The sequence below is a fragment of the Oncorhynchus gorbuscha genome, linkage group LG03, assembly GCF_021184085.1.
Source record: "Oncorhynchus gorbuscha isolate QuinsamMale2020 ecotype Even-year linkage group LG03, OgorEven_v1.0, whole genome shotgun sequence".
NCBI lineage: Eukaryota > Metazoa > Chordata > Actinopteri > Salmoniformes > Salmonidae > Oncorhynchus > Oncorhynchus gorbuscha.
Genome location: NC_060175.1, coordinates 59,185,310 through 59,194,571, shown reverse-complemented (window position 1 = coordinate 59,194,571; position 9,262 = coordinate 59,185,310). Strand labels below are relative to the sequence as shown.

The 9,262-nt window shown below is 50.3% G+C and overlaps 1 protein-coding gene across 3 annotated transcripts in view; it reads right to left on the bottom strand.

Moving 5' to 3' along the window:
* Positions 1-264: 264 nt before the first annotated feature.
* Positions 265-9,262, bottom strand: part of LOC124021140 (protein FAM210B, mitochondrial-like) — a 31,065-nt gene continuing 22,067 nt past the window's right edge. The window contains exons 1-3 of one of the 3 annotated variants that reach the window (XM_046336504.1): positions 1,763-1,818; positions 1,063-1,250; positions 265-506 (exon numbers count right to left, since the gene is read on the bottom strand). In XM_046336504.1, the coding sequence (XP_046192460.1) occupies positions 287-506; positions 1,063-1,250; positions 1,763-1,795 (441 nt within the window). In that variant the 5' untranslated portion in view covers positions 1,796-1,818 and the 3' untranslated portion in view covers positions 265-286. Of the gene's footprint in view, positions 507-1,062; positions 1,251-1,762; positions 1,819-9,262 lie in introns of those variants that run through there. The other 2 variants (XM_046336487.1, XM_046336496.1) reach the window with 2 other exon arrangements.

Genomic DNA, 9,262 nt, shown 5'->3' with positions numbered 1-9,262 from the left:
ATGAATGACAGTCATCCAAAATGCTGCAATAGAAATAAGGCCATGCTCATAAGAAATAAAACATTTAAATCATCCTCCCTCATCTTAAACGGAACAGACCGCCACTGATCTACAGGTGGGTTAAAAGTCAGCCTCGGTTGGTTCTGTTTTTATCTCCTGCAGAAATTCCGGTTGAAAAACTAGGGATGGTTGGAAGAATTTGTCACACAGATTCCCTCTTGATTCCAGAAATGGTAATGGTCATATTTGGAAAGTCTCAGTTAGTGGAGGTTGGGGTCTCAGCCACTCAGTGTGTAGGTGAGTTGGGTGTCTTGAAGAGGCCACTCTTTCTGAGGTATCGTACAAGAAGAGGCACTGATATCACAGTGATGCTGATACGGAGAGGAGCAAACAGCTTGTGGATGGCGTACGCCAGGACAAACGTACTGGTACCCGCCGCCAACTTGGACTGAACCAGAGATTCACTGAATCCTATCTTGTACAGGATAGCAGCCACGTCGATCCCACTGTGGAGAGGAACACACATACCAGAGGGAGCCATATAACTTTAGCATTCGACAGGATTTCAACATGGTCCTCAAAGCAATTCTAGGATCTTGCTAACTTGTACCTCAAAGATGCAGATAATTGAAAGGCTTCATGAAGACAAACTATTAAGTAATACAATGTATCAACCTTGTTTCTAATGGTTCATCCCATTAGAATGCTGCTTTACACTCATCTTCTAACTACGACTAAAATGGCTCCCTATTCCCTACATGGTGCACTGCAATGTACTAACAGAGCACTATAGGGAACATGATGCCATTTCAGAATGTCCCCATGTCTCTCCCACAACAATTTTGCGGTGTGTTAATTAACTGTAGCACTGGGCAGGCCAGGAGGGCGTTGAATCCAAGGGCCATTACAGCAATAAAGGGAGATCTGTGAGTTGGCTGATCATCTGGACTCAATCCCTCTGGTATTCAGCCTACTGTCAATCAAGCCATGTCAACTAGGAAGACAAATGTAATGTTTTTGTATATGTGACAAATACTGCTGAAGTCTTGCAACATACAGTACCTGGACACAGCGAGGTAGAACATGCCCAGAGACATGAGGGACATACATATGTGGAAGGAGACTCCTACAGCTCCGTACTCCTTAAAGATCTTCTTCAGCTGCTGGGTCTTGCTAGGGTTGTCCTTCTCAGGCTCCGGTACCTCGGGCTCCTCAGGGCCTTTGGCTGAGGCCTGCTTTGGAGTCTGGTCCTGGTCGGGTCAGAGAGAAATATAATTTGTATTTATCCTTTAATTAAACTCAGGGAAGTCACATTGAGATTTACAAGTTCTCAAGTGAGCCCTGCGGAAGGAAGATCAATACTGGTAATACATATAAAAGCTCAATTCAAAAAGTATTAATGAAATGTACAGTTGAAGTCGAAAGTTTACAAAAACTTAGGTTGGAGTCATTAAAACTTGTTTTTCAACCACTCCACAAATTTCTTGTTAACAAACTATAGTTTTGGCAAGTCGGATAGGACATCTACTTCGTGCATGACACAATACATTTTTCCAACTATTGTTTACAGACAGATTATTTCACTGTATCACAATTCCAGTGGGTCGGAAGTTTACATACACTAAGTTGGCTGTTTATTTAAACAGCTTGGAAAATTCCAAAAATGTATGTCATGGCATTAGAAGCTTCCGATAAGCTTCTGGCTAATTTACATAATTTGAGTCAATTGGAGGTGTACCTGTGGATGTATTTCAAGGCCTACCTTCAAACTCAGAGCCTCTTTGCTTGACATCATGGGAAATTGTAGACCTCCAGAAGTTTGGTTCATCCTTGGGAGCAATTTCAAAATGCCTGAAGACACCACGTTCATCTGTACAAACAATAGAATGCAAGCATAAACACCATGGGACCACGCAGCCGTCATAACGCTCAGGAAGGAAACGCGTTCTGTCTCCTAGAGATGAACATACTTTGGTGCGAAAAGTGCAAATCAATCCCAGAACAACAGCAAAGGACCTTGTGAAGATGCTGGAGGAAAACGGTACAAATGTATCTATATCCACAGTAAAACGAGTCCTATATCGACGTAACCGGAAAGGCCGCTCAGCAAGGAAGAAGCCGCTGCTCCAAAACCGCCATAAAAAGGCCTGACTACGGTTTGCAACTGGGGACAAAGATCGTACTTTTTGGAGAAATGTCCTCTGGTCTGATGAAACAGAAATAGAACTGTTTGGCCATAGGACGGACTGGTGCACTTCACAAAATAGCATCATATATATATTGAAGAAACATCTCAAGACATTAGTCAGAAACTTAAAGCTTGGTCACAAATGGGTCTTCCAAATCGACAATGACCCCAAGCATACTTCCAAAGTTGTGGCAAAATGGCTTAAGGACAAGAAAGTCAAGGTATTGGAGTGGCCATCACAAAGCCCTGACCTAAATCCTATATTACATTTGTGGGCAGAACTGAAAAAGCGTGTGCGAGCAAGGAGGCCTACAAACCTGACTCAGTTACACCAGCTCTGTCAGGAGGAATGGGCCATAATTCCCCCAACTTATTGTGGGAAGCTTGTGGAAGACTACCTGAAACGTTTGACCCAAGTTAAACAATTTGAAGGCAATGCTACCAAATACGAATTGAGTGTATGTAAACTGCTGACCCACTGTGAATGTGATGAAAGAAAGGCTGAAATAAATCATTCTGTCAACTATTATTCTGATATTTCACATTCTTAAAATAAAATGGTGATCCTAACTGACCTAAAACAGGGAATTGTTACTAGGATTAAATGTCAGGAATTATGAAAAAGTTTAAATGTATTTGGCTAAGGTAGATGTAAACTTCAGACTACAACTGTATATGCATCATACATAGCCAATATGTTGAATAATAAACCACAACATCCTTCCCAACCATTCATTAAACCTGGGGGTCCTGACCGAGCCTGGACACACTACTCATTCAAGGGTACTGCAAACTATTGAATACTGAATCAGTGTACTACTGAGTCAGCTAATTAGATGGAGTCTGCCTGGAAAAGTGTTGTGTTATTCATGTAATCTACTGGGGGGGAAGAAAGAGAGAACGAGAGTGAGAGAGCGAGAGCTGGTGCTCCACTCACGAGACATGACGCAGGGCTGTGATTACTCTTTGTCTGTGACCCCGGGCCACAGACACCCTCAGATGAACGGGAGGGGAGATTAGACACATTATCTGTAGGATAATTACATGTACAGCGGCATGCAGGGCATGGGGAGAACACACACACACTTACAAAGATTACATATAGTAGGGACAGCGTCAATCTGTATGATTGGCATGGAATACAGAGGTATTATAGGATAGACATAGTGACTGAAAAGAGCTTCTAAACATGAGAACTGGGATTGCTCACCTCAAACTGAACGAAGAGTTTTTCTTCAATGAGTCGGACGCGAGGGATATACTGTTGACACCCGACCAGGCCACAATGCCCGTGATTCACTGGAGAAGGAAACGTAGATTTCGAGGCAAAAGATCAGGGTGCATTGTGAGGACCAGGCGACCAGTGGCTAATCCCTGTTCAGGATGACTGTGTGATCACGCTCTCCGCAGCCGACATGAGTAAGACCTTTAAACAGGTCGTTGAGGGCCATGACACAAAGGCTACTAAAATCTTTAATAGCAAAGATCCACCACCCCCTAGTCAACATAACAAACAGGTGTGTGTAACCGGTCACAAGGTGAGACTTGATAGATGAGAAAGGAATATCTTGCAGCAAGATAGCATTTGCTATAAATTCTGTTCTTATTATTCAGTTTGGCCCCTAATACGAGACTCCGATCTCATTCCTGGTACTTCACAGCACAAAAACACAAACTCATTCTATGGCATGAATCCATTGTCAGCTCCAGATACTCCCATCTCAAGTAAAACCCCTTCATGACCACATGCCTGGACAAGCTCACTGAGGGGAGTGAGCCTCTAGGTCATACACTATCCCAAGATAAGTGCAACATCAGATGTGACATACAATGAATGGTTCCAGACACTACCCCACACATCTGGACTCAAACCTGATCTCTTCCCCAAGGCCAAAGTAGGGAGTGACTGGCGCACAGACATTGTGGAGACAAGTAATTGGTTCCCCATTAATCAGAACATCCCTTCAGATGGTTTTAGAATAGGTAAAGACACCTTCACATATGAAGACAATGTTCCCTCCTGTCGTCTTCTCTTTCTGATATTCTGCATAGCACCAGGGACATGTGAAAAACAAGCCTGACCTCTCCCATCTCTGGGCTCCAAGTGACTGAGCCCCAGCTGAGGGAGGAAGTGCAACTGCCATCACCAGAGTCCAAAGGGATACATTCTAATAACAAGCATATCATATAAGCATATTATGCAGATAAGACATCTTAATTATCTATGTTACCTTACTTATTCTGATTCTTCCGCCACATGCTTCTCTCTGTGGGCTGATATTTCTGCACGGCAGTCTTAGGGCTAATGAGCGCGCAAGCTGTTTAGATGGAACATTGGGTGTCACCTATGAGAGCGAGCCAAGAGAGAGAGAGAGAGCGAGCCAAGAGCGAGAGAGAGCGAGCCAAGAGCAAGAGAGAGCGAGCCAAGAGCAAGAGAGAGCGAGCCAAGAGCAAGAGAGAGCGAGCCAAGAGCAAGAGAGAGCGAGCCAAGAGCAAGAGAGAGCGAGCCAAGAGCAAGAGAGAGCGAGCCAAGAGCGAGAGAGCGAGAGCGAGCCAAGAGAGAGAAAGAGAGAGAGAGAGAGCGAGCCAAGAGAGAGAGAGAGAGAGAGCGAGCCAAGAGAGAGAAAGAGCGAGCCAAGAGAGAGAGAGAGAGCGAGCCGAGAGAGAGAGCGAGCCAAGAGAGAGAGCGAGAGCGAGCCAAGAGAGAGAGAGAGAGCGAGCCAAGAGAGAGAGAGAGAGCGCCAAGAGAGAGAGAGAGAGCGAGCCAAGAGAGAGAGAGAGAGCGAGCCAAGAGAGAGAGAGAGAGCGAGCCAAGAGAGAGAGAGAGAGCGAGCCAAGAGAGAGAGAGAGAGCGAGCCAAGAGAGAGAGAGCGAGCCAAGAGAGAGAGAGAGCGAGCGAGCCAAGAGAGAGAGAGAGCGAGCGAGCCAAGAGAGAGAGAGAGCGAGCGAGCCAAGAGAGAGAGAGAGCGAGCGAGCCAAGAGAGAGAGAGAGCGAGCGAGCCAAGAGAGAGAGAGCGAGCGAGCCAAGAGAGAGAGAGCGAGCGAGCCAAGAGAGAGAGAGCGAGCGAGCCAAGAGAGAGAGAGAGCGAGCGAGCCAAGAGAGAGAGAGAGCGAGCGAGCCAAGAGAGAGAGAGAGCGAGCGAGCCAAGAGAGAGAGAGAGAGAGCGAGCCAAGAGAGAGAGAGAGCGAGCGAGCCAAGAGCAAGAGCGAGCGAGCCAAGAGCAAGAGAGAGCGAGCCAAGAGCAAGAGAGAGCGAGCCAAGAGAGAGAGAGAGAGAGAGAGCGAGCCAAGAGAGAGAAAGAGAGAGAGCGAGCCAAGAGAGAGAGAGAGAGAGAGCGAGCCAAGAGAGAGAAAGAGAGAGAGAGAGAGCGAGCCAAGAGAGAGAAAGAGAGAGAGAGAGAGCGAGCCAAGAGAGAGAGAGAGAGAGAGAGAGCGAGCCAAGAGAGAGAGAGAGAGAGAGAGAGAGAGCGAGCCAAGAGAGAGAGAGAGAGAGAGAGAGAGAGCGAGCCAAGAGAGAGAGAGAGAGAGCGAGCCGAGAGAGAGAGCGAGCCGAGAGAGAGAGCGAGAGAGCGAGCCAAGAGAGAGAGAGAGAGCGAGCCAAGAGAGAGAGAGAGCGAGCCAAGAGAGAGAGAGAGAGCGAGCCAAGAGAGAGAGAGAGAGCGAGCCAAGAGAGAGAGAGAGAGCGAGCCAAGAGAGAGAGAGAGAGCGAGCGAGCCAAGAGAGAGAGAGAGAGCGAGCGAGCCAAGAGAGAGAGAGAGAGCGAGCGAGCCAAGAGAGAGAGAGCGAGCCAAGAGAGAAAGAGAGAGAGCGAGCCAAGAGAGAGAGAGAGAGAGCGAGCCAAGAGAGAGAAAGAGAGAGAGAGAGAGCGAGCCAAGAGAGAGAGAGAGAGAGCGAGCCAAGAGAGAGAAAGAGAGAGAGAGAGCGAGCCAAGAGAGAGAGAGAGAGAGAGCGAGCCAAGAGAGAGAAAGAGAGAGAGAGAGCGAGCCAAGAGAGAGAGAGAGAGAGAGCGAGCCAAGAGGGAGAAAGAGAGAGAGAGAGCGAGCCAAGAGGGAGAAAGAGAGAGAGAGAGAGCGAGCCAAGAGGGAGAAAGAGAGAGAGAGAGAGCGAGCCAAGAGAGAGAGAGAGAGAGAGAGAGAGAGAGAGAGAGAGAGAGAGAGAGAGAGAGAGAGAGAGAGCGAGCCGAGAGAGAGAGCGAGCCGAGAGAGCGAGCGAGAGAGCGAGCGAGAGAGCGAGCCGAGAGAGAGAGCGAGCCGAGAGAGAGAGCGAGAGAGCGAGCCGAGAGAGAGAGAGAGAGAGCGAGCCAAGAGGGAGAGAGAGAGCGAGCGAGCCGAGAGAGAGAGCGAGAGAGCGAGCCAAGAGAGAGAGAGAGAGCGAGCGAGCCGAGAGAGAGAGAGCGAGAGAGCGAGCCAAGAGAGAGAGAGAGAGCGAGCCAAGAGAGAGAGAGAGAGCGAGCCAAGAGAGAGAGAGAGAGCGAGCCAGCCAAGAGAGAGAGAGAGAGAGCGAGCCAAGAGAGAGAGAGAGAGCGAGCGAGCCAAGAGAGAGAGAGAGCGAGCGAGCCAAGAGAGAGAGAGAGAGAGCGAGCCAAGAGAGAGAGAGAGAGAGAGAGCGAGCCAAGAGAGAGAAAGAGAGAGAGAGAGAGCGAGCCAAGAGAGAGAGAGAGAGAGCGAGCCAAGAGAGAGAAAGAGAGAGAGAGAGCGAGCCAAGAGAGAGAGAGAGAGCGAGCCAAGAGAGAGAAAGAGAGAGAGAGAGCGATCCAAGAGAGAGAGAGAAAGAGAGAGAGAGAGAGCGAGCCAAGAGAGAGAGAGAGAGAGAGAGCGAGCCAAGAGGGAGAAAGAGAGAGAGCGAGCCAAGAGGGAGAAAGAGAGAGAGAGAGAGCGAGCCAAGAGGGAGAAAGAGAGAGAGAGAGAGCGAGCCAAGAGTGAGAGAGAGAGAGCGAGCCAAGAGAGAGAAAGAGAGAGAGAGAGAGCGAGCCAAGAGAGAGAGAGAGAGAGAGCGAGCCAAGAGGGAGAAAGAGAGAGAGAGAGAGCGAGCCAAGAGGGAGAAAGAGAGAGAGCGAGCCAAGAGAGAGAGAGAGAGAGAGAGAGAGAGAGAGAGAGAGAGAGAGAGAGAGAGAGAGAGAGAGAGAGAGAGAGAGAGAGAGAGCGAGCCGAGAGAGAGAGCGAGCCGAGAGAGAGAGCGAGCCGAGAGAGCGAGCGAGAGAGCGAGCCGAGAGAGAGAGCGAGAGAGCGAGCCGAGAGAGCGAGCCAAGAGAGAGCGAGCCAAGAGAGAGCGAGAGAGCGAGCCAAGAGAGAGCGAGCCAGCGAGCCAAGAGAGAGAGAGAGCGAGCGAGCCAAGAGAGAGAGAGAGCGAGCCAAGAGAGAGAGAGAGCGAGCGAGCCAAGAGAGAGAGAGAGCGAGCGAGCCAAGAGAGAGAGAGAGCGAGCGAGCCAAGAGAGAGAGAGAGCGAGCGAGCCAAGAGAGAGAGAGAGCGAGCGAGCCAAGAGAGAGAGAGAGCGAGCGAGCCAAGAGAGAGAGAGAGCGAGCGAGCCAAGAGAGTGAGAGAGCGTGCGAGCCGAGAGAGAGAGAGAGCGAGCGAGCCGAGAGAGAGAGAGAGCGAGAGCCGAGAGAGAGAGCGAGAGAGCGAGCCACGAGAGAGAGAGAGATCGAGCCAAGAGAGAGAGAGAGCCAAGAGCGAGCCAAGAGAGAGAGAGAGAGCGAGCCAAGAGAGAGAGAGAGCGAGCCAAGAGAGAGAGAGCGAGCCAAGAGAGAGAGAGAGAGCGAGCCAAGAGAGCGAGAGAGAGAGCGAGCCAAGAGAGAGAGAGAGAGCGAGCCAAGAGAGAGAGAGAGAGAGAGCCAAGAGAGAGAGAGAGAGCGAGCCAAGCCAGAGAGAGAGAGAGCGAGCGAGCCAAGAGAGAGAGAGAGAGAGAGAGCGAGCGAGCCAAGAGAGAGAGAGAGAGCGAGCGAGCCAAGAGAGAGAGAGCGAGCCAAGAGAGAAAGAGAGAGAGCGAGCCAAGAGAGAGAGAGAGAGAGCGAGCCAAGAGAGAGAAAGAGAGAGAGAGAGAGCGAGCCAAGAGAGAGAGAGAGAGAGCGAGCCAAGAGAGAGAAAGAGAGAGAGAGAGAGCGAGCCAAGAGAGAGAGAGAGAGAGCGAGCCAAGAGAGAGAAAGAGAGAGAGAGAGCGAGCCAAGAGAGAGAGAGAGAGAGAGCGAGCCAAGAGGGAGAAAGAGAGAGAGAGAGCGAGCCAAGAGGGAGAAAGAGAGAGAGAGAGAGCGAGCCAAGAGGGAGAAAGAGAGAGAGAGAGAGCGAGCCAAGAGAGAGAGAGAGAGAGAGAGAGAGAGAGAGAGAGAGAGAGAGAGAGAGAGAGAGAGAGAGAGAGCGAGCCGAGAGAGAGAGCGAGCCGAGAGAGCGAGCGAGCGAGAGAGCGAGCGAGAGAGCGAGCCGAGAGAGAGAGCGAGCCGAGAGAGAGAGCGAGAGAGCGAGCCGAGAGAGAGAGAGAGAGAGCGAGCCAAGAGAGAGAGAGAGCGAGCGAGCCGAGAGAGAGAGCGAGAGAGCGAGCCAAGAGAGAGAGAGAGAGCGAGCGAGCCGAGAGAGAGAGCGAGAGAGCGAGCCAAGAGAGAGAGAGAGAGCGAGCCAAGAGAGAGAGAGAGAGCGAGCCAAGAGAGAGAGAGAGAGCGAGCCAGCCAAGAGAGAGAGAGAGAGCGAGCGAGCCAAGAGAGAGAGAGAGAGCGAGCGAGCCAAGAGAGAGAGAGAGCGAGCGAGCCAAGAGAGAGAGAGAGAGAGCGAGCCAAGAGAGAGAGAGAGAGAGAGCGAGCCAAGAGAGAGAAAGAGAGAGAGAGAGAGCGAGCCAAGAGAGAGAGAGAGAGAGCGAGCCAAGAGAGAGAAAGAGAGAGAGAGAGCGAGCCAAGAGAGAGAGAGAGAGAGCGAGCCAAGAGAGAGAAAGAGAGAGAGAGAGCGATCCAAGAGAGAGAGAGAAAGAGAGAGAGAGAGAGCGAGCCAAGAGAGAGAGAGAGAGAGAGAGCGAGCCAAGAGGGAGAAAGAGAGAGAGCGAGCCAAGAGGGAGAAAGAGAGAGAGAGAGAGCGAGCCAAGAGGGAGAAAGA